General features: G+C 39.4%; 1 protein-coding gene across 1 annotated transcript; it reads right to left on the bottom strand.

The window, feature by feature from the left end:
• Positions 1 to 426: 426 nt before the first annotated feature.
• On the bottom strand, positions 427 to 966 carry LOC110933077. Its single transcript, XM_022176317.1, has one exon. It carries the CDS (start codon positions 964 to 966, stop codon positions 427 to 429), a length of 540 nt encoding a protein of 179 aa, XP_022032009.1.
• Positions 967 to 24,726: the final 23,760 nt, after the last annotated feature.

Genomic DNA, 24,726 nt, shown 5'->3' with positions numbered 1-24,726 from the left:
AACATCACGAACATTTTCAATGAAATCACATGCATCCAAATGAACGTCTGGTATCGTGGCTGGAGGTGTATCCTCAATCATATTAGTTTCAACATTCTTTCCTTTTTCTTTCATCATGCGTTGAAATGCCTCAGCGAGGTGTTTAGGGGTGCCACATGTGCAGGACCAATGATTTGACATCCCACATTTATAACAAATGTTGCTTTGGTTCCCGCTACTTTTCCCTTTTCAAGGTCGTCCCATATTATGTCGACTCGATTCACCATTGCTATTTTTAGTGTTTTGGGACTGTCGATGCCATGTATATCCTAGTCCTCGACCACGACCACGACCTCTGCTGGGGCCGTGGCCTCTACGTCTACCTCGTCCGCTTTGATAATAGGCGACATTTGCTTTAGGGAATGGGCTTGCACCGGCTGGTTGCGATTAATGGTTTTGTAGTAGGAGCTTGTTGTTTTGCTCCGCAACCAGAAGGCATGATATGAATTCAGAATATTTAGTAAATTTACATTCCCGGTATTGTTGCGACAGGAGCATGTTTGTGGCATATAACGTTGAGAAATTTTTTTCAAGCATGTCTTCATCGGTTATTTTTTCACCACATAATTTTAACTCAGAATTATATTCACTGACAGTCTTAAAATCCTGTAGTCGTAAATGAAGCCATTCATAGCGGGCTTTGGGGAGTAAGACCAACTTCTGGTGGTCAAAACGTTCTTTGATGTTTGTCCATAATTCAAGGGGGTCCCCAACGGTTAGATATTCCCGCTTTAGATCTTCATGAAGATGATCGCGGAGGAATATCATAGCTTTCGCTTGATCTTGAGGTGAAGTTTGATTACCATCAATAGTTGTCTCCCCCAAATTATTTGCTGTCAAATGAATTTTAGCATCAAGAGTCCATGGGAGGTAGTTGTTACCCGAGATGTCAAGTGCGGTGAATTCAAGCTTTGATAAGTTCGACATTTTATCTACAAAAGAAAGAGACATGCATTTAATAACAAGCATGGGTATATAATGGATAATCTAGGAGAACTTCGGGTTCTTTATAATTAGAACTTCGGGTTCTATACAAGAAGACAATTTTCATATGTAGTGATGAGTTTGTGTATAATAAAATAAGAGAAATATGAGAAGTGTATTCTTATTCATCCAACTCTATCTTTATATACATGTACATATGTAGTGGAAAATGTAACAGAAAATACAACTGGAGAAAAACCAGGACATATTATCTGTTCGTATTAATCTTGACAGCAAGAAGTTGAAAGTTGGTGTTAGTTTTTTTAGGGATATTGTATATGGAAGCCACACATGTACTAAAAGTACTTTATAGGTGTTACATGTCAAAACAAGTAGAGGGTCTTATGTGTAATTGTTGTATTCTTAGAGGGTATATTATTAGAAAAAAAGTTACGAACTGGAATCAGATCGTTATAAGCTGTTGTAATCAGCTGTAAAGATCTTATCTCCATAGTGAATTGACTCTTGTTCCTCTTATGATTCTTCTCAATTTCTTATTGCAACGTTGGTATCAGAGCTGTTCGATCATCTGGACGCCCTTGAACTTAAACCCTAATTCATCAAATTCCGCATTCAAATCGATCAATCAGCTTTCGTACAATTCGCTGAAATGGATCACTCTTCCGATCAATCAATTTAAACTCGACTTCATTTCAATTCACCGAAATTGATCACTCTTTCGATCAATTTCACTTCGAACTCATCGATTTTGTTCTTCCTTTTCGTTTCAATTCAAGGTTACGGCAATCTACAATTGCGTGTTTTTTCTATAATCAAATTGGGAAACTTAGGGTTACGATCGTTTGTAGGTCCGGCTAGGAGGATCTAGTCGCCTAATCCTTTTGTACAAACCAACCCGGTTGTGCGGAATCCAACCGGAAAGGCAAACCGAGATAGAACACGCAAATACACGACACACAATATTCACCGATTAACACCTCTGTATTAATACGTACGAAAGGTCCAGTTACAAAGCAATATTCACAAATATATTTTGCAAACTCTCTCAAACTCTCGTGTGTGTGTTTGCTCTCTATGTGCTCTCTTCTGTGTTCTCTACATTTTCTGTCTAACAACAGACTATTTATAACACTACACACAACGAAACAGAACTAACTCGACGAATCAGGCTTGGCGAATCATAAACTTGGCGAAATGGAAGAACTAGACGACGGATCATAAACAAGGTCGACGAAACAACCCAGTTTCGTCGACTTCCATTGTGTTTCGCCGAGCTTTGGGCTTTGGCCCAAGTTGTTGAAGTCCATGCTGCATTCTGATTGGCCCAAGTGAAGTTTCACATACTCATGCACGTACATGAATTTCAACTTGTTTCAAATATGTGAAGTTTAGTCAAAGTCTTGACATCATCATGACATCATCATGATGATGTCATGATGATGTGTCAAGCGGGAAGCGTTCTCGGTTCTCCGTGCTTCGCGTGTCGAACTCTGGGGCGCACGACGGAGGAATGTCGTGACGTCGGGCTTGAGCCGAACCTAACCGAGTCGAACCGAGCCAAGTCGAACCGAGTCGAGTCGCGACGACATAATATGTATCAACAAACTCCCCCTTGGACGCTACTCGTGAGGTTCATCTTCCATGTCTTCCATGTCGGAGGATCCTCAAAGTCTTCACGTCTTGAAAGCAGAAAGTGTATCAACAAACTACCCGTTTCATGTAGGAAGTGTGTTGACAAACTCCCCCTTAACATAAGCTCCCCCTTGAGTTATGCTCGTGAATGACTTGATCATTAGTGCTTGAGATCCTTGTGGGGTTGATGATGGTCAGCGGCAACTCGATCATCTTCATCACTTGAGTGCCTTCACGTCGTGTCTTCATTCCGAAGCTTGTCAACGACCATGTTCTCATTGCCTTTAGAATCTACACATGCAAGAAATCTAAACGCGTAATGAGAACAACTGCTTGGAATATAGTTAGTATAAACAAATGACACACGTATGACCATGTTTCAATCAAACACCGTCCGACAGTTTGAAAGTTTAATAAATTTGTCAATTTTAGATTTAACTTTCAAAAACTTGCAAATTTCAACCGTTTATGAAGATTTAGTCAATTCGGTTTTCGTTCAGGTTTCAGGTAACGAAGACTCGAGATCCAACATCGTACGATCGAAAATAAAATAGAAATAAAATCTTTTTGGCTTTTAGAAAGTTTATATTAAAACACACCTAAAATCTTTTTGGTATTTTTGAATATTTCGAAAGTAAAGACAGAAAGCAGTAAATAAATATTTACAGACATTCTTTTTGTGGGTTTTGAGGGTAAGAGAATCATATTAGTTACGGTCACGCCAAAATGCTCTTGTTGTTCAGTTAGTTAACATTACGATAAGCAGCTCTATATAAGATGTATCGGTAGGCTCACAATCATTTTAAAGTGTGCAGGGTGATATAAATCTTAAATCGACTGAAGACCAGGTGGGAACCATTCATTGGCATATGGTCTTAGTACCGAAATTTCGTTTGAGAGATTGTCGAGGTTCTGAGATATTCGGTCTTTATGCTGCTTATCATCTGGGTATCATGGTTGTATCTTTTACCGAAAAATAACTGGGTTGTTTCGTCGACCGTGATTAGTGTGAGATTAGTTCAACGTACGCTCATTTGTAATGCTGAAGATCAGTTAATTGCCAACACAGATACACATACTTTAAGGGGGAAATGTTTTACAAGGAGCATCAAGATACTACTTACCTGGATCATCGGTCAAGGGGGAATTTGTTAACACAGAGAAGATGAATACTTGACTGAAGATCGATTGCAGTTGCATTTTCAGCATTCGACAGCAACGGACAAGGGGGAATTTGTTGATGCAGATTTTGTGTCCGATGCTTGTCGAATAGATTAGATTATATTTTACGTTGAATATGTAACAGTTAGTGAAACGGTCAAACGAATGTGTTTTGACCCGCTCGTTTGAAGTGGTCAAACAAGAGGGTAATGTGTTTGACCGTGTGTGTGTGCAAGTGAAATGGGTGTGGGTATAAATACCACCCTTGTCTTTCATTTGCACTAGAGAGAAGGGGAGCTCATTTGAGAGTTCCCTGTGAGCTTCATTGTGTGGCGGAGAGATCACCACTTGGTCTCTCCCCGGATGTATACTCCTTTGGTATTAGTTCGGTTGTCTTGTAACCGGGCCAATTTGTAATGTTTATTACCGATTAATACAAAGAAGTTGTGTTTATCCATCTCTAATCTCTCCCGTCTTGAACTAATCTCACACTAATCACGGTTTCGGTCCCGAAACACAGTCCTACAATTGGTATCAGAGCCATGGTGCCCGATTTAGTAAATTTAACCGTTTACTAAGTCACATGTGCTCTAGATCTGTGATTTTTGTGCTTTCTGATCAAGATGTAAAGTTGGGTGAAAATGAGAAAAACCCATATCTAGACCGAAATATTCGGGTCTAGATGAAACAGAACATGTGCGAGTGTTGGGTTTCAGGTTTCACACCAAGTTTAAGAAGTTTTCATCATACGTTATCATTTTTTAGGCGTTTCTGGTCAGATCTGCAGAATAAACAGTGGCTCTGTTCTTGATGTTCTTGGCGGCTGTAAAAGAAATCTTAGGGTTTCCAACAAAACCCCACTTTCCATGACGAAACGAAATCCTTCCGCGAAACAGATCCTGTTTCGTCGACTTCAGACATCATCCTGTTTCGTCGACAAGAATTCAAGATACGTTTCATCGTTCAACACACTTTTAATCTGTTTCGTCGACCAGAGATCTGTTTCGTCGGCCAACATTAAGAAATCAGTTTCGTCGTCTCTGGTGTTTCATCGAAGTTGTGTTGTCGGATCCCCAAGTTTTTCAGCTGCTGCTTATTGGGTATCGAAGAAGATGATGATGTCTTCCGACGATGATAATGTCTTCTAAGATGAAATTAACGAGGTGGTCTTTGTACAAAATAGATGGTGGCCGCTGTTGATTGTTCATCAAAGAAGAAAGGGGTTTCAGGTGTTTATCGCTGAATGAAGAAGACAAAGAGACTCTTGGCTGGAATATTTGTCAAGGGTTTTGATTTGAGTTTATCTCTTCGCAGAGAGAGAAAGAGCTGCTGCTTATTGATTATCCATGAAAACAAAAGATGAATGTTGCTGCTGTTGTTTATGTATCGGAGGAGAAGAGACAGAATAGAAGATAGCGGCTGTTGAAACATATAGGGTTTCTGTGGCAGGTAATGGTTCATGGTTGCATGGGCTTTTGGTTGTAGGTCAAGCCCAATTATTAGAGAATGATGAAATGTTTTCTTGGGCCTCCATAATTGACAAATTTTTGTGGCAGCTGAATATTTTTAATTTCTTTGATGGGGCCAGCATTTAACATTTCACAAAAACCAATTTTTCGTGGGATTTATAGATTGGGCTTGGGCTTCACAAATAATCATGTTCCCAAAATTCCTATCAATGAAAAGCTTGGCTGCTAGATTTTGGTGGAGCATGATGGGCCTATTGGATTGGAGAATTATGAGTTATGGGTAAATAATTAAAGATGGGCTCAATTGGAAGTTCATGTTTAGACTACCGTGACAAGAAGTAGACTTGTCTCAAATGTTAAAAAAAAATGGCAGCTATGTTTGACTTTTAGGGTGTGGATGTTGTATCGAGATATTCATGGTTGGACAATTGGATGATAGTCCAAACTGTTATGGGCTCATCTAAAATTGAAAACTCTTATTTGGGCCAAGGATATTTGGTTTTCAAATGTTTAATCCGGTTCACTTTTGTGTCATGAGTTCAAGATTATATTTGGGCCAAGGATTTTACATGGTTTGCAAAGTGGGGTCGAGTATTCGCGGAGTTGATTTGAATCACGCTTCTAAATAATAAGGTCAAAAATGGTGACGCGACTACAATGGGCCAAAAACAACACGGTATGTTCACTTCCGCACGTCAACATTTATGATTGTTATCGGTTATTCGTAAATGTTCGAAAGCATTTTGTTTATTGTCATATTCTCGCATTTGAAAACGAACGTATGAACCTGGAATGTCAATACCGGTCCTAACGAGTTCACAAAGTCTTTGGAGGGATACAAGTCGGATCCTACGGGGTACTAGGGGACGTTCTTATTCAACTAGAATATGCAAAGAAGAAAGTCGTTTTCGTGATTTTTCGGAACCGAGAACATTCAGTGAAGATTGACGACAGTTCCGCTCAGTGGAGGGAATTGGTGAACATTTGAGGACAGTTTCTTTGAAGTGGAGAGAATCTGTTAAGGTTTAGAGATTTTACCAAAGAAATGGGGGGATAAAAATTTTTCAAATGTTGAATTTCTTTGGTAAATTTCTAAACGCAATCACAGGCGGTAGAGTTTGTAATTTTCTAGTGATACAAACAGTTCGACGTGGAATGTTTTGCATAGACACATATTTGAGGATTTTAATTAATTCTCCAGCCAGCGTGAAGGGTTTTGCATGGAAACATACAGGTATCTAAAGTCGACAGTTGTTTGAAAGCGCTGTTTACTGAAGACCTGGGGGAATCTTTATGAAAGCTGATAGTTCAAGACTGAAGACCTGTAGGATTTGGTTTTGGGTTTGATGTTTCTTTGGGATTTTACAGGGATCTGGGGGTAACTCAATTCGTTGAGTTTGCAAACGATGTACTTGGTCTAGCTGACTTCCTGAGTACTGATGCTGAAGATCCGTAGTGTATTACGTGGTCAACTTCACAAAGGCGAGACAATGAGATCTGGATGTAGTTCAACTAAGCATGCTGGTTGAGCTTGCAAGGGATACACTTGGACTAGCTGACTTTCCTGAGTGTTGATGCTGAAGATTAAAGTGCATTACTTGGTCGATTCCACGAAGACGGTTTACAGAAGACAGTTCACCAGAAATCTCTATCAATGTAGTATGCTTGTATGAAATAGATTTCTTATGCCAGAACAAGACTTGATGCAGTTCTTAAAGAATGGAACCCTTATCAAATGCCGGTTGGAGTATTGGAAGATCAGCAGAAGATCAGTCAATTGAGGAAATTGCACAACACCCAACACGGATATGCGTACTTTAAGGGGGAAATGTTTTACAAGGAGCATCAAGATACTACTTACCTGGATCATCGGTCAAGGGGGAATTTGTTAACACAGAGAAGATGAATACTTGACTGAAGATCGATTGCAGTTGCATTTTCAGCATTCGACAGCAACGGACAAGGGGGAATTTGTTGATGCAGATTTTGTGTCCGATGCTTGTCGAATAGATTAGATTTTATTTTACGTTGAATATGTAACAGTTAGTGAAACGGTCAAACGAATGTGTTTTGACCCGCTCGTTTGAAGTGGTCAAACGAGAGGGTAATGTGTTTGACCGTATGTGTGTGCAAGTGAAATGGGTGTGGGTATAAATACCACCATTGTCTTTCATTTGCACTAGAGAGAAGGGGAGCTCATTTGGGAGGTCCCTATGAGCTTCATTGTGTGGGGGAGAGATCACCACTTGGTCTCTCCCCGGATGTATACTCCTTTGGTATTAGTTGGGTTGTCTTGTAACCGGGCCGATTTGTAATGTTTATTACCGATTAATACAAAGAAGTTGTGTTTATCCATCTCTAATCTCTCCCGTCTTGAACTAATCTCACACTAATCACGGTTTCGGTCCCGAAACACGGTCCTACAATTGGTATCAGTGCAAATGAAGATCAGTCAATTGAGGAAACCGTGATTAGTGTGAGATTAGTTCAAGACGGGAACCAGAATCCCTTCAGAAATCAAGGGATTAGTTCAAGATACAACGTACGCTCAAGGCAACTAGCACAGCATGGGAACCAGAATCCCTTCAGAAATCAAGGCAACCAGCAGAACCAGAATAGGAACAATGAGCGTACGTTGATACCTGTCAACAACCAAAGTCAGGCGGGACCATCAAATGCCAACCAGGCACTTGTGGTTCAAGGTTGTGATTGGTCAATCCAGTTGAGTAGTGATGCTCCGAATGGAACAGCGTGTTTTGCTGAGGTTGTCAAGGCTTTAAATCACGCCAGTGGTGGAGAATCTTCCGCCAATGGTGGTGAATCTTCTGAGGATGAAGACTCTTCTGGTTACAGTAGAAGTTCAGATGAAGAATCCTCAAGTTCAGGTGATGATCATGTGGGTGAGACATCAAGTGTGTCAGTTGATGCAGATATTGATGAACTTTTGGAGGAAACTGCAGCAGGAACAAACAGAAGATCTGTTTTGGTGGATCAAGCTGCTTATTCTTCGTCTTCTCTCCATTCAGCCTTTATGGCGAATGTCGACAGTTCATCAAGTCAGGTAGGTGTCGATGAACCCACTGCTGTTAATTGTGATAACTGTGATAGTTGCGTGTTAAATGTGCTGATTTAGAAGCAAACATGTCTGAGTTGCAAGGCAAACATGATGCTTTACAAGCTAGTTTGTTTGACTTGCAAGACAAACATGTTTCATTGAATGATAAGTGGTGTGAATTGCAAAGCAAACACGAGGCTTTGCAAGAGAATTATGATGTGACGTTTATCCACAACCAGAAGTTGACCGTGGATCTTTCAAAGTGCACTGAAGCCAACATGTTTTATGAGAACCATGAAAAAGAGTTTAAATTGGTAATTGAGAACTTGAAGAAAGATAAAACCGAATTAACAAAAATGGAAACTGACATTAATTTGTATATAACTCGCCTTAAGATTATGCAAAAGGAAATGGCTTGTGTTAAAACTGAAAGTGAGGCGATCCAACTTAAGCTAGACAGTTATTTGAGCTCTAGCTATGTGTTGGATCACATCATTGACGTTCAGAAAGAAAAACGGGATGTCACATGCATAGGTTACAAGAAATGTCCACCACCTGTGAGACACAATTATGATGCAATGCCTGACGAGGAAGACAGAACTTTCTTTGAACCATCTGTTCCTCTAGATGTTAAAGAATTTGCAACAGGACTCGGATACAAGAAAGAAGTATCATCCGATTCAGATGTGTCAGCAGATACATGTGTGTCTTCTGCTGAACTGAATCAGGATCCTCAAGTCATTATTGAGGATGCTGATTCTTCTGATGATGAATCTGATAATGCTATCCCAGCAAAGTCTGATGCGGTAATCAAAGATGAGGACATACCTTTTGAGAATTACATTCTGTGTGATCCTCCTGCAAAACCCGCTTAGACTGTTGCAATCGAGTCTTCGTCTGCAAAAGAGTCGGAGAGTGTGAATTTGCTGTACACTCTTGTTGGTGATGATAAAATATATTCTGACAAAGATTTTCCTATTAAGAATGTTAATCAGTCTTTAATCAGTAAAGTCTTTGAAAATTCGACAAGTAAGTTTTTGGGAAAGACAGGACCACATGTTACAGTTACACAGTGTCCTCCTATTCCAAAGGCCAAAATTCGAAAACAACATGGCACTCAAAAATTACCAACAGTGCAAAAACAGCAAAATCATACCAAACCAAAAGGAAAATTACCGGCTCAAGGTCAAAAGAAGCCGAATCAAAGGAAGAACAAGAATGTGAACTTTGTGAAATCAAAGGGAACGGACAAGATTGAAACGTTTGAAAACAAATCTAACTTGGATTTTGTTAAGAAAGCAACTGTGTTGAAAAGAAATGAATCAAACAGTTCGAAACCTAGTACCTCGGGATCACAAAGTTCATCATCATCGGCAAGACGATCACATGATACTTCGGGGTTTGTTGAACCAAGATCATGTTTTGAATGCGGTACAATTGGACATGTAATTCGAAATTGTCCATATCTTCATAAACAAAAAGGCAAAGTTGATGATCCCCGTGACAAAACTAACCGCAAGCGATCTGTTTCTGTAAAACAAGATCCCCGCCTTGTAAAAGAAAGGGAAAGGAAACAGAAACGCCAACAGGTCAAGAAAATTGAAAAAGCGATTAAAACCGATATGGTTAACAAAACGTCTATTTCTGTCAAACCAGACAATTCAAAAACTTCAAACAACCATGAAGTTAAAATTCTAAAGAATAACACTGGTAAAACAAAACAGACCTGGAAACCAAAAATGGTTACTGAATCAGGGGGACCATCACAATTTACGAATCATCAAAGAATAGAAGTTATTGTTGTTGATGAAAATGGAAGACCCAAGACCACAATGGCTTGGGTCCCCCTCTCCAACTAATCTCTGAGTGAGTGTGCAGGATGTTCCAGGAGGAACTATTGATAGTCTTAGGATTGTTGATAGTGGAGCGTTCATGCACAAGATTGGCGACACAAGGAGAATATTGTTGCCTTTGATGGAGAGAGAGGGAAAAAGAACTGATGAAAGAATGTGGTTGAATGAAGTTGCAAAATTCGACCAGATGAAGAATGTGCCAAAATTCGGTTGTTATGGTTTTTGATCGGGTCCTCAGGAAAGAATACAATGAAATGTGTGCAGATGCCTTGGCGTGGATTGAACATCCGCACACCACTTCTGAAAGAGAAAGACAAAGGCCTTCGCTGGTGCAATGTGTAAGACCAGCCGGACCCGGAGGTTTATGATCTTGTTGCTGTCAAGAGATTTCTCAGTAGCTGCAAATTCGACCTTGAAATCCACACCGGATGGATATCCAGTTTGGGAGAGCACTCAGATTCCTTTCTATGCACGAAGCAGTTGCAGGATACGGTTTTGAATTTCTAATCTCTCCTATGCTTGTCGATATTTAAGCTGCTTTATGAATTATTATCATCTCGTACAGCACTCTTTGGCCTGACACGTTGATCTCAAATATCACCTCACTCGTGATTGTTTCAATATGAAACTCGTCAATGTTGTCATGGTCCACACCGATGACCAACGTGCTGACCTTTTTACCAAAGCATTTGACAAATCAAGATTTGACTTCTTATTATTGGTAAACGACATTAAGGTCAAGCAAGAGTAAAACCAACATCGGAAAATCATTCTTGTAAATATTTTTGTGTTTCAAATTTATCTTAGTTTGTTGATTTTAGGGGGAGTAAATCCAAAACTTGAAAATCCAAAAACATCGAAAAATTTTAAAAACACAAAAACAATAGAAAAACAAAAATGAGTTTCCTGGCGAGCAAAAGAGAAAATGATAGTACATCAGTGGTCTATCCAAACCTCTTTAAACCTTAAATGAAAAACGATAAGCATATCTATAAAAGATGTATCGGTAGGCTCACAATCATATTAAAGTGTGCAGGGTGATATAAATCTTAAACCGACAGAAGACCAGGTGGGAACCATTCATTGGCATATGGTCTTAGTACCGAAATTTCGTTTGATAGATTGCCGAGGTTCTGAGATATTCGGTCTTTATGCTGCTTATCATCTGGGTATCATGGTTGTATCTTTTACCGAAAAATAACGGGGACGCAAGTCTAGATCTTCCATGATACTATACATACGTGTACATACTGCATACGACCTCAATAAGTGATCAACAATCACATGTCCAAACAAATAAGTGATAAAATATCACATTTATCCGGGAGTCAAGTTCGTCTCTCTGCTGTACGAAAGTACTGACCTGTTCACGGACTTGCTCCTGTGCCCTCATGCATCTGAAAATCAAGTTCCTCATCAATAAGTGATTATATCACATAGGGCTTGTTTTCAAATCAAAATAAGTGAGAATCTCACATCATATACGGTCAAACAGATGATAATTGGTATACTCACCGATACGATGAACCCTCGTGCATACCTTGATACGGGAATGTGTCGTGATGTGGATGAACACCGGTCGGTAAGTATAAATCATACCTTAACATATCCCCTCGCCATGATTACATCTGATAAGTTGAGCTTAAGTGGACAACAATACCGATAATCGTTATAGGATGCTTATCTTAATGTTAACTAATTGAACAACAAGAGCGTTTTGGCATGACCGTACACTGATATGATTCTTTTACCCTCGAAACTCGCAAAAAGAATGTCTGCAAATATTTATTTACTGCTTTCAGTCTTTACATTTGAAATATTCAAAAATACCAAAAAGATTTTAGGTATGTTTTAATATAAACTTTATAAAAGCCAAAAAGATTTTATTTCTATTTTATTTTCGATTGTACGATGTTGGAACTCGAGTCTTCGTTACCTTTACCTGAAACCTGACTGAAAACCGAATTGACTAAATCTTCATAAACGGTCGAAATTTGCAAGTTTTGAAAGTTAAAATCTAAAATTGATAAATTTATTAAACATTCAAACTGTCGGACGGTGTTTGATTGTGACATGGTCATTCGTGTGTCATTTGTTTATTTTAACTATATTCCAAGCAGTTGTTCTCATTACGCGTTTAGATTTCTTGCATGTGCAGATTCTAAAGGCAAGGAGAACATGGTCGATGACAAGCTTCGGAATGAAGACACGACGTGAAGGCACTCAAAAGATGAAGATGATCGAGTTGCCGCTGACCATCATCAACACCACAAGGATCTCAAGCACTGAAGATCAAGTCTTACACGAGCATAACTCAAGGGGGAGCTTATGTTAAGGGGGAGTTTGTCAACACACTTCCTACATGATACGGGTAGTTTGTTGATACACTTTCTGCTTTCAAGACGTGAAGACTTTCAAGATCCTCCGATGTAGAAGACATGAAAGGCGAATCACGCGAGTAGCATCCAAGGGGGAGTTTGTTGATACATCATTTGTGGACGTGACTCGCGCAACGTGATTCGGATAATAACACGACATTCCTCCGTCGTATATAAGAAGACTTGAAGCGAGCCAAGACATAAAAGTCCATGACTTAGTCTTTGGGCTAAAAAATCGGCGATCCAAGACTTTGGGCTTCAACCATCAGCAAATCAAAAGGAAAGAATGTTGGGCTAATCTGTTGGACGAATCATCAATTGGGCCCAAGCCCATTGTTGGCGAAACATAAGGGATCTTGACGAAACAACTTTGTTCCGTCAAACATGATCCAATTTCGTCAATATTAGGCTTGTTTTGTCGAGCTGATTTGTGATTCGCCGAGTCTGTTCTGTTTCGTTGTGTTTGTGTGTATAAATAGACTGTCACTAGTCTTAGAACATGAGAGAACACGGAAGAGAGCACACAGAGAGCAAACACACACACACGAGAGTTTGAGAGAGTTTGCAAAATATATTTGTAAACATTGCTTTGTAACTGAACCTTTCATACGTATTAATACAGAGGTGTTAATCGGTGAATATTGCGTGTCATGTATTTGCGTGTTCTATCTCGGTTTGCCTTTCCGGTTGGATTCCGCACAACCGGGTTGGTTTGTACACAAGGATTAGGCGACTAGATCCTCCTAGCCGGACCTACAAGTGGTATCAGAGCAACCAGCAGAACCAGAACAGGAACAATGAGCGTACGTTGATACCTGTCAACAACCAAAGTTGGGAACCAGAATAAAATCTAATCTATTCTGGTCAAAACACATTCGTTTGACCGTTTCACTAACTGTTACATATTCAACGTAAAATAAAATCTAATCTATTCGACAAGCATCAGACACAAAATCTGCATCAACATCGTTGTTTATGCCGATGAGACACCAAGAAATGGAAAAATTGGAAAAGTTAACTCAAGACAGCACAAGAGTAATTGAAGGGCAACAAGCAATTTTAGACCAGAGCTATCAGATTATTGCAGATCAGTATGACAACATTAGTTACTCAAATGGCGGAGATTAACAGCAATTTGGGTAATGATAGGGGTACAGGACACCAAGATCAACGGCTGGTTCGCACGGTCGGCTTGATTTCCCAAAATTTAATGGTGAGGAAGTTTAAGGATGGATTATTCGTTACAACCATTCTTTGTAGTAGACGACCCCTGAAAATGCTAAGGTTCATTATGCTGTTATCATTTTCGAACTGATGTTTTAGGGCATTTGATTAGAACAGGATACAAGTTGATTGATGTAGAACTTATCTCGAAGCGGTGCTCCAAACGACTTAAATTTTATCAATTGGAAGTTTAAACACCCGAATTGAAGCGTCGTTTCCCTCATTTGGAACACCGTTTCGAGGTAAGTTTTACATCAATCAACTCATATCCTCGAAATTCGGAAAAAAACTTAACTATGTTAAATTTGTTTACAATGGAGATACAGTGAGAAAAAAAAAATACTTAAAGGGTGGGACTGCTAGTGGTAATATTCAATGATGATATTGCCAACCACCTCTAGGTGAGATTATTAAAATCCAATTTCCTCTTTTTTTAATTGGTGCTTGTTTGTTTTTGTTTACGCTTATTCGCTTATATTCATGCGTGTTCGTTCGTTTATGCTTGTGAACCGTCTGTTATGTGTATTCTTCATGTTATATAATCTATCAAGAAAATAAATCTCATAATCGAAACATAAAGTAACAAAAAAAAATCTCATTAGACATGTTTTCTCTCTCGGATGGTTACATATAAAATGAAGAGTGAACATAATTAAAATTGTATTCTAGAGTTCCACATTTTTAGTTTCGGGAGATTTAAGAGGGAAATTACTATGCCCATACATGTTGCAAACTCCTTGGATACTCGTACAGCGCAGCATACAAATATATCCCTTCTCTCCCCATCCTTCGCCCCACGAGTTCTTAACAATCCAGTACTTGGTTCCGTCAGGATCCTGATCGTATCCAACTATCAACATCGCGTGCATCAGCTCCATTCCACATGGTCCACTAAAAATTCCCTAAACACCATGAACTATTAAACAACATATCGATAACAAATGAACGATGCGTGATTGAAATGTTACCTCTTTGTAGAACATGAAACCGTCACCGCCAGGATCCATTTGAAAAGTTACAGGCTGATGTGTCACTGCTTTCAATAGCGCTTCTTCATCTTGTTCTGACAATTACTCGGTTCCATCAACAGTTACCGAGTGATGACCATACTGGTTTCAAAACACAGATTGTTAGAATCAAATACAAATAGTTTTTAACATGCGAATGATACAAAAAACTAAAGTGCGTTTGTTCAACTAGAAGAATTACTATTACGGTAGAGTTTTAAAGTAGCGTTAATATTACTCTAGTTCATCTGTTGTAGAGTAATAAGTATTACACTTCAACAAAATGAACTATAGCATTTATTATTATGCATTTACGCTACTTCAACAGGGTAGTGTAATAATACTTACAGTGGTTCGAACATAATTGCTATAATTATTTGTACAATTCGTACGTTAAAAGCTGTTTGTACTTGATATAACAAGGATTGTAATCTAGTTTTCTATACTATATTCATTAGTTTTGTTTGTACCTTAGATGTATGGCATATTTCCCTTTTATCTACATAAGGGTAGAATTCATCTGTAGCTATACCTCCATGCTCTTTGACGAAAGTAAATACGCCACAGACCTGCCCTCCGTCGCAATGGAAGGTTCTGTCGCTCCAATCACAATCAAGAAGTTGTTGTTCTCATAATGATAAGAGTTGACCTGTTCTGATGGCGTTTATTCCTTCAATTGCACCCACCGCAACAAATGCGAAACAACTTCCTGTAAACTCGACACCAAAATTATTTGTAACTATGTGTGCTAAATATGGTTACAAAAATATAACATCATTGTTTTGAATATAGATAATTGTTTGTGTTATATATGGTTAAAAAAGATATATATAACATTATCAATTTGACTATAGATAATTGTTTATGGTTACAAAAATATAACATTATTGAATATATAAATTGTTTGTGTTAAAATATGGTTACAAAAATATTTGTTTTTGAACTGCAATTTTTTAATCTCTGTTGTCTATGGGACTTGAATCCAAGACTTTCCCTTTCTAAACACATGCGTTTAAAGACTTTGTCTTTGTCAATGGACCATCACCCCCTTGGTTGATTAGAATAATATAACGATAGTGTTTTGAATATAGAGATAATTGTTTGTGTTAAATATGGTTACAGGATCATATCACAACAAGGGTAATCTAAAGTTACTATTTTATGTATTAATTTCAATATAAATATGTAATTAACCAACCTTAGTTATAGAGACAAAGGGTGGTGTTAAATTTACCCTCTTCTCTCACAAACTTGGGAGAGGGCCCACCCCAAAAGACTAACTCGTATGTAAATGAGACAAAACATGTTACTACATTGTCCTTGATTTTTCACACGGGTGACAGCGATATGTTCCCTCCAATCCATCCTCGGTGGAATAGCGTTTATATCGATATCATTATAACTGGAACTCAAGTTGGTCTTACGAATCCCGTGAAGAGCAATGAAGTGGCCACCATTCGAGTCGGCATGGGTTTTCCTAAACTCATGGTGAGTCATCTAGCAAACTCGTTTATTTGCAACTTGTATCCCAGGTTCATCTTGTTTTCTTGTGAATATTTCGTACGTTGTGCTTGAATACATTGAACCGTTGGGGGCTTCTATCGGTCACTTTGTGGTGTTCTCGCCACCTGTCGTACAACCCTTGGAATCCCTCCTCCGATTCGAGTTCTTGCTCATGGTAATTGAAGCTTTCCACAACTCCTAGTATCAAGACCAAAGAAAGTGAAAAAAATATAAAATTGTTGATCTTCATTTGGAGGAAAATGGTGTAAGAAATGAGATTGTTATGATCCAAGTAGAACGCATTTAAAAGTGCTTATTCTTGCTTGTTTTTAGGATTTATATGTGGAGTTTTTTTTATGGTGTCAAGGGAATGTATGGATGGATGGTTAAGCTGATTTGAATGTAAAAACTAACTAAATTTAAATAAAGGATACCTAGATACCTTTTGAAAAAGCAAATATTAAAAATTAATGCATTTATATATAAAAATAAACAGTAAAAGTTGTGTATGCCACCAACTTTGCATAATGTATGTATACATAATTTGTTTACATATGCGTTAATAAAAAAGCAAGTAAATTTACACCTATATAGGTTTAATACATTAAGATTTAATAATTCCAATTATGTTAGTTATATAAAAGTTGTAACATTATCTTAACAACCTGAAAACAAAGTTAAATGATTAATTATATATTATTATTATTATTCATTTTCGTCATAACTATATGTATATTATTCTTCATCTTCATCTTCATCTTAACTATATGCAAATGCAAATTCTCTTGACTTTTTTATTCAGCTTTATTTTTGAGGGTTTGGTGTGTATTCATGTAACAACTCAACTTTTTAGGTAATTTTTAGGAATATTTTGTTCTAATTTTTTCAAGAGAGTGTATGATTCCCTTACAAGGATTCAATAAGTTTACAAACTTTTGTTTAGGTTGGGTGGTGTGGGATAAAACCCTTAGGGTCTTTGTCACGCCACATTCGCACCACATAAATGAGGGGCTTTATCATTAACTTGTATGGTTTAAGATAACACTTTGGTACCTTTGTTCGTCAAACCAAGCGTCTCTAGATACGATAATAGTGTTAACCCATATGAGTACATTCGGTTCTGTTACCATGAAACTAATTAAGGTTTTGCTCTGTTGACCAAAACGCAATAATATGCATCCAATACCTTTGTCGCCTAGTTTCCTTTTCATAGATTCGCGATGTCGATGTGTTGTTCGACAAACCCATACCCGAAGATAATGTAATGCTGGGGTCGTTCCATAATTCATAAGAAATTTATGAGTCACATAGGAAGACAAAGATCCAATCCAAGACCTAGGTGCATGTGACCCGAACAAACCAACCCGAATAAGACTGTTTATGTATTTCCATCAAGGATAATAACTCGAATATGGACACACGTAAATCCATGTAACTATAACACGACATATGTAGCACGTCTGTTTAAAGGATCAAACAAGTTGGCAAGTCATAATGAACAACATTGAAATAAAACCTGTCGTAAACGTACATGTTGGATTTTAATAATTATAAACTTTTCTGTTTTTAATTCTAATTTTTAAAGAAGTTAATATATCTAGTGTTGGCTCACACGAATACGACTCATTTTTGTTCAATAACTCAATCCACCCACGCCATGGTATGTGTTAAATTTGATGTCATACTCCTATCAAATTACATTATATCATACTCCTACCAAATCACTTGTAGGTATAATAGATAGCTATAAGTAATTGTTATTTGTAGGGGTGTTCAAAACCGGATATCCGAAAATTCAGATATCCAAAATTTTTGATACCTGATTTCACTATCCACGTCCATATCCAAAATTTCTGATCTCCGGTCGAATATTGAATCAGAAATCTGAATATCCAATTTTTTATTTAATTCTTATTTTTTATTATTCGGAATCAGATATTATTTCGGATAGTTTTGGATATCCGAATATAAATTTTCGAACATTTTCGGACATCCGATATAAAATAAAAATTAAATTTTCAAAAGTTTGGGATTGGATTTATGGATACAATATAAGTATTTTTGAACACCCCTAGTTATTTGGCTTAAAAATTTAAATTGTGAAAAATAGAAATATATTTTGTTGTTTCTCATAAGATATCAAAACACAAGAAATATGAGAATAATTGTTATTTTATATTAAAGAAACTGTTAAATCGAATTAAGATAAATTACTATTATACTTAATTTTCCACATTAAATTAGATAACTTGTGACACAAAAGTTATAATCAACCAATAGAGTGGTCAATTTTGATAAAATGGGTTGCCCTTGGAAAGTCCAACATCCCATTTTCTAAGATAATTGTTTTGTAGGCTTGCATACGGTACAATCACTACAAAAAAATACCATTTAGTGACATACAAAAGTGCCACCAAAAAACTAAACAGAGCCACTAAAGACCTCTATAAGAATGAGCGGCACACAAAAAAAGTGCCACTAGAAGCACTGACGCTAAATCGTTTTAGTGGCACTTTTTCAATATGCCGCACAAAGTTTTTGGGGGTTTTAGTGGTACTTTTTTAATATTTTTAGTGGCACTTTTTTGATCTGACCCACAAAGTTTTTGGGTTTTTAGTGGCACTTTCTTTTGCCACAATGTAAAAGACTTTTGTGCCTTTAAAAGGTAATTATAATTACATATCCATACTAGTTTCAATTATTTCTAGTTAAATATATATAAAATTTTTAGTGGCACATAACTTTGCTCAAAAATTACATTATTTACAACATTAAATATAAAATAAAAGTTCGATAAAATTGTAAACGTGGAAATCATACTACTATAACTTCAACAATAAGTTCGAGCCAAAACATAATTCAAATGTAAGCAAAACATTGTTTAATAAGTAACATTCCAAATTCCAAATGATTACACGATGAGTCTCGTTTTGGTGAGAATTTCACTGTCTTAGAACTTAGCTCCAAAGTTTGTCATGATATCTACTGTCACACCCCCAAAATCCACCCGCGGATAACACCCGCTTCGGGGGCGTGACTGACCAGGATCCAGCCACCAATTATACTAAGCATTGGTTAATATTAAAGTAATACTTGCTAACCATAAAAATTAGCAAATATCAAGTTCAGAGTTAAAGGTTTTAAAGTTTAAACAGTAACAAGTAGCGGAAGCATAATTAAATAGTTTTTAAACAGTGTTCATAAGGTAAGCATAATAAATGCCCAACACACGGGCAGACGACCACTACACATCCCAAGTAGCTGCTCCAGTCACTGGCCACCTGCAAAGCATGCAGTAAAGGGGTCAACAATAATGCTGAGTGAGTTCACTAGTTGTCCAGTTTTAATTACCAAAAACTTGTTTCACCAGTTAATTTATCCGTTTATACATGCCATGGGGAGCTACCCCAAAAGTTAGCGACTAAACTGTTTTTCCAATACCGAACACTAGGTAACCGAATGCGTTTCCGCAGGATGCCCCGATGTCAATGTTCTATCATCATTGACGGATGCCTGAGTACATTAGTTCACGACCGATCCCATACCATGGCACGGTGTGAGGCTGGTAAGACCTAAATAGCGCTATCAACTAATAACCCGTTCGCCTGGCACCGGCGACTAATCGGTATTATGTAGTAGGGACTTGAGTGATAGAGTTGCGTTTAGTGCCGTTAGTTGCAATCCGTATAAACAGTAATTAACTAAAAAGGTTTCCCAATACAAGGGAAGATAAAGTAAGTTGTTTCCCAATAACTAGGGAAGGAGTGTAGACGGTATCCCCTTTACAAGGGGATAGGGTTGTTTTAGTCTCGTGTCCCAAACCACCGGGACGCATGCTTTTAAGTTGTGAACTCACCTTGGGTTGCTCGGTATGATACGTTACTTGGTTAAGTATGTTGGTCACCACGTCCTAACATGGTTACCAAATATGGGTCAAGTCGGGTACAAGTAAACACGTATAAGACACACTTAACGTAAATGCAGATAACCACAGTAGCAGGTAGACATGCAGCCCAGTCAACAGGAAGTCCAACATACAAACAGTGGGGCTATTGGGCCGAAGCAGTTACACAAGCAATCCAGTTAACAGACAATCCAACAAGTACGTTGGCCCAATATCAGCCCAGTCGAGACGGAGGTGACTCGCAACCAAGGTTGCGACTCGCAAGCGAGGTCTCGGTTCGTCATGCTTTGGTTGCGACTCGCAATCAGAGATTCCGACTCGCAACCGGCGATTCCGACAAAGCAGCTGTGGTTACGACTCGCAATCAGATCGATACGCGTTGATTACGACTCGCAACCGGGAGGTCTCGACAGATCTTGGTGCGGTCTCGAGTAGCAACCAAAGGTTGCGACTCGCAACCGTAGTTACGTGTGCATGAAGACCTTCTAGAACCTGTCATATGTACGAACCAATGGAAATGCATTTTCATGAAACCAATATGTACCATTTCCACTAAAACATGTTTTCTTGTCTGATTACAAACCACAACAGATCAAACAAGCACAATTTCAAATATTTATCATGTTCATAACACATTCAAATTGTTCTTCACACATTCAACATATTCAATCACAAGTATCCAACTGACACTTAACCAAAATCAGGTTATTCAAGCAATATTTAACCACAATCTCAAATCATGAAAGTCATGAACACTCAATCCAACATCATGTCCAAATCCCCTTTAACCAAACCCTTGTTAACCGGAAACAAAACTATCTCCCCCAAAACCGAATACTCACATACTTTCATAAACATTCACCCTAAGTTATCTAGGCATGCTTTTCAAACATAATCAAGCATCAAATCTTTTATCCGAAATTTATATCATCATCCTATATTAATACAAGCAAGAATCATGGTAACACATAGTGACCTTATTAACACATGAACATCTAGAAAGAGCTAAAACCACTAACCGGTTATAGATTCAAGGTGTGCGGGTATGATGGATCGATGAATGAGCTCCCGGTTGGCGGTTCCGAGCTAAAACCGAGTAGGTTCTTGATGTTGGTTGACCCGAGAAGAAGGAGAAGGATGAGAAGAGTGGTCTTGGTTGCTAGAGCTTTAGGGTTTTGGTGTGAGAGATGAGAGTGTGAGAAGAGAGTGTGTAAAATGGTTAAGGGAGGTGGGGTTGGGTTTATATAGTGTTGCGAGTGTGGGCTTGGGTTGGGTTTAATTCCTACGAGGCCAAGGCCTAGCCGGCCCATTACTAATGTTCACTCGAGACCATGGTCTCGAGTCGGGTTGCTTGTGGTTTCGGTTTACGTGTATAACACTTATATATATATATACATACACATAAGCAAATCGGCACATAACACATAATAGCAAATAGTTTTTATATATTTTTACTGTTAGTCGATTACGTACACGTTTGTTACATCGAAAGGTTATCCGGAAAGATCCGAGGTGTCACATTATCCCCAAGTTTTAGGAACTTTCGTCCCGAAAGTTAAGGCAGCCACTGTCAAGCTAGTGTAAGTGAAAGCGTTTCAACGGGGTGTCACATCATTCCCCCGTTAGTTTGGAATTTCGTCCCGAAATTCGTTCGTAGCTTCAGTGCTGGGATTTTCGTTAGGGAACAGCTGGGGATACTTGTGCTTCATCTGGTCTTCCCGCTCCCAGGTATACTCTGGGCCACGTCGCGAGTTCCAACGAACTCGTACAAGGGGTATCTGGCTACGTTTGAGGATTTTGATCTCTCGATCAGTGATCTCAATCGGTTCCTCAGTAAAGTGTAGCTGTTCGTCAATCGTCAGTTCCTTAAAAGGAATCACAAGTGTTTCATCCGACAAACACTTCTTCAGGTTGGATACGTGGAAAACGTTATGTACCGCACTCAGTTCTTCAGGCAGGTTCAATCTATAAGCAACCTTACCGATCTTCTCGGTAATTTCGAATGGTCCGATATATCGCGGATTAAGCTTGCCCCGTTTACCAAAGCGAACCACACCCTTCCAGGGTGAGACTTTAAGTAGAACCCGGTCACCGACCTGGAATTCCAATGGTTTCCTACGCTTATCAGCGTAGCTCTTCTGACGGTCACGAGCTGCCGCCATGCGTTGTCTGATCTGGGCAATCTTCTCCGTTGTATCTACCACCATCTCTGGGCCCGTGATTTGACTATCACCGATTTCCGCCCAGCAGAGAGGTGACCGGCATTTACGACCGTACAATGCCTCAAAAGGTGCTGCCTGAATGCTAGTGTGGTAGCTGTTGTTGTATGAGAACTCTACTAACGGTAGATGCTTCTCCCAGTTCTTGCCAAAGTCGATCACACACGCTCTAAGCATGTCTTCTAGAGTTTGGATGGTACGTTCGGACTGTCCATCCGTTTGCGGGTGATAAGCAGTGCTCATATCCAAACGTGAGCCAAAGCATTTGTGCATAGCTTGCCACAATTCCGAAGTAAATCGAGCGTCTCGGTCGGAAATAATCGAGGTTGGCACTCCGTGCCTCGAAACTACTTCCTTTAAGTAAATCTCTGCCAAGGTAGAAAACTTGTCTGTTTCCTTAATAGCCAGAAAGTGCGCGGACTTGGTCAATCGATCTACGATTACCCAAATAGCATCATTTCCTCGTTGAGATCTAGGTAACCCTGTAACAAAATCCATGGAAATTTGCTCCCATTTCCATTTCGGGATTTCTGGTTGTTGGAGTAGACCTGCTGGCTTCTGGTATTCTGTCTTGACTCTCGCGCAAGTCAAACATTTGCTAACGTATGTTGCTATGTGGGCCTTCATACCAGGCCACCAGTAGGTAGTCTTTAAATCATGGTACATCTTGTCCGAACCAGGATGTACTGAGTAGCGGGACTTGTGGGCTTCGTCCATCACGAGTTCACGTAAACCTCCAAAGAGTGGAACCCAGATACGCCCTGTCACATAGTAAGCACCATCTTCTTTCTGTTCCATTTGCTGTCTCGATCCACGCAGAGACTCAGCCCTAATGTTTTCCGGCTTCAATGCTTCAACTTGGGCATTTCGAATCTGGGTAGGGAGGTTAGACTGGATGGTAAGTTGCAGTGCTCGCACGCGCTTTGGTACGGTGTCCTTTCGACTGAGGGCGTCTGCCACGACATTGGCCTTGCCCGGATGATACTTGATGGCGCATTCGTAGTCATTCAAGAGTTCGACCCATCGACGCTGTCGCATGTTCAATTCCTTTTGCCTAAAGATATGCTCGAGACTCCTGTGATCGGTGTAAATAGTGCACTTGGTACCGTACAGGTAATGTCTCCATATCTTAAGAGCAAAAACCACTGCTCCTAGTTCCAAGTCGTGCGTCGTGTAGTTCTTCTCATGCGTCTTGAGTTGTCGAGAGGCGTAGGCGATAACTTTCTCGCGTTGCATTAGCACGCAACCGAGCCCATGAATAGACGCATCGCAGTAAACCACAAAGTCGTCCGTGCCGTCAGGCAACGAGAGAATAGGAGCGCTACAGAGGTTATCCTTAAGCCTCTGAAAGGCAGATTCCTGTGCTGTATTCCACTTGTAGGCGACGCCTTTCTGAGTGAGTGTTGTGAGAGGTTGTGCAATCTTGGAGAATCCCTGAATGAATCTGCGGTAGTAGCCTGCCAAGCCCAAGAATTGGCGAATTTCAGTGGGGGTCTTAGGCGTAGGCCAGTTCTTTATCGATTCGATCTTAGCTGGGTCGACGTGAATTCCGTCCTTATTAACTACATGACCGAGGAAATGGACTTCCCGAAGCCAGAAGTCACATTTAGAGAATTTGGCGTACAGTTGCTCGTTGCGAAGAAGTTCGAGGATAAGGCGTAGGTGCTGTTCATGCTCTTCTTGACTCTTCGAGTAAATCAAGATGTCATCGATAAACACAATCACAAATTTATCGAGGTAAGGTTTACATACGCGGTTCATAAGATCCATGAACACTGCAGGTGCGTTGGTCATTCCAAAAGGCATGACGAGGAACTCGTAATGACCATAACGAGTCCTGAATGCAGTCTTGGAGATGTCTTCATTACGAACTCTCAGCTGATGATAGCCTGATCGCAGGTCAATCTTTGAATAGTAGCTCGACCCTTGCAACTGATCGAATAGGTCGTCGATGCGCGGGAGAGGGTAACGATTCTTGATGGTAACCTTGTTCAACTCACGATAGTCGATGCACATTCGGAATGTGCCATCCTTCTTCTTGACAAAGAGTACTGGGGCTCCCCAGGGTGATGAACTAGGACGGATAAATCCTTTATCCAATAGTTCTTGTAGTTGCGTAGAGAGTTCCTTCAGTTCTGCAGGAGCCAATCGGTACGGTGCACGAGCTATGGGTGCTGCTCCGGGAGCTAGCTCGATTTGGAATTCGACCTGACGGTGAGGAGGGAGTCCAGGTAGTTCCTCAGGAAATACTTCGGGATAATCGCGTACTATAGGAAAATCTTCAATCCTCTTTTCCTTTTCGCGAGTATTGGTGACGAGTGCTAGGATAGCGGTGTG

This window comes from Helianthus annuus, chromosome 4 (assembly GCF_002127325.2).
Source record: "Helianthus annuus cultivar XRQ/B chromosome 4, HanXRQr2.0-SUNRISE, whole genome shotgun sequence".
Classification (NCBI taxonomy): Eukaryota; Viridiplantae; Streptophyta; class Magnoliopsida; order Asterales; family Asteraceae; genus Helianthus; species Helianthus annuus.
Note: the sequence above shows the minus strand (reverse complement) of the source record. Positions and strands in the feature narration are given on the sequence as shown.

Coding starts and splice junctions, on each gene's coding strand:
- LOC110933077 (XM_022176317.1), bottom strand. CDS start 966: ATGTCGAACTTATCAAAGCTTGAATTCACCGCACTTGACATCTCGGGT.